Source organism: Alligator sinensis, unplaced genomic scaffold (assembly GCF_000455745.1).
Source record: "Alligator sinensis unplaced genomic scaffold, ASM45574v1 scaffold1667_1, whole genome shotgun sequence".
In the NCBI taxonomy this organism is placed as follows: domain Eukaryota; kingdom Metazoa; phylum Chordata; order Crocodylia; family Alligatoridae; genus Alligator; species Alligator sinensis.
In genome coordinates, this window is record NW_005842504.1 from 935998 (window position 1) to 936228 (window position 231).

The 231-nt window shown below is 67.5% G+C and overlaps 1 protein-coding gene across 1 annotated transcript in view; it reads right to left on the reverse strand.

Annotated features, from left to right (window-relative positions):
* RYR1 (ryanodine receptor 1) overlaps nucleotides 1-231 on the reverse strand; it is a 45730-nt gene that overhangs the window by 19533 nt on the left and 25966 nt on the right. The window contains 1 exon segment of the mRNA XM_025213073.1: nucleotides 66-192. Coding sequence (XP_025068858.1) covers nucleotides 66-192 — 127 coding nt within the window.

Below are 231 nucleotides of genomic sequence, written 5' to 3' on the forward strand. Positions count from 1 at the left end.
CCTTTCCATCCGCCGAGGCTGATATCAGGGTGACCCCCCCGGCCGCGGTGCCCCCCTCCACACACCTGGTGATCATCTCCTTCTCCTTGTTGGACGCGTGGCCCCCGCTGCCCAGCACCTTGGCTGGCGGGGACAGGAAGTAGAGGCAGTGGTTGTGGAAGTACTGGTTGATGAGGGGCAGCAGGATCTGGGGGGGCAGGGTTCAGGGGTCAGTGGGGGGGGGGGGGCGCG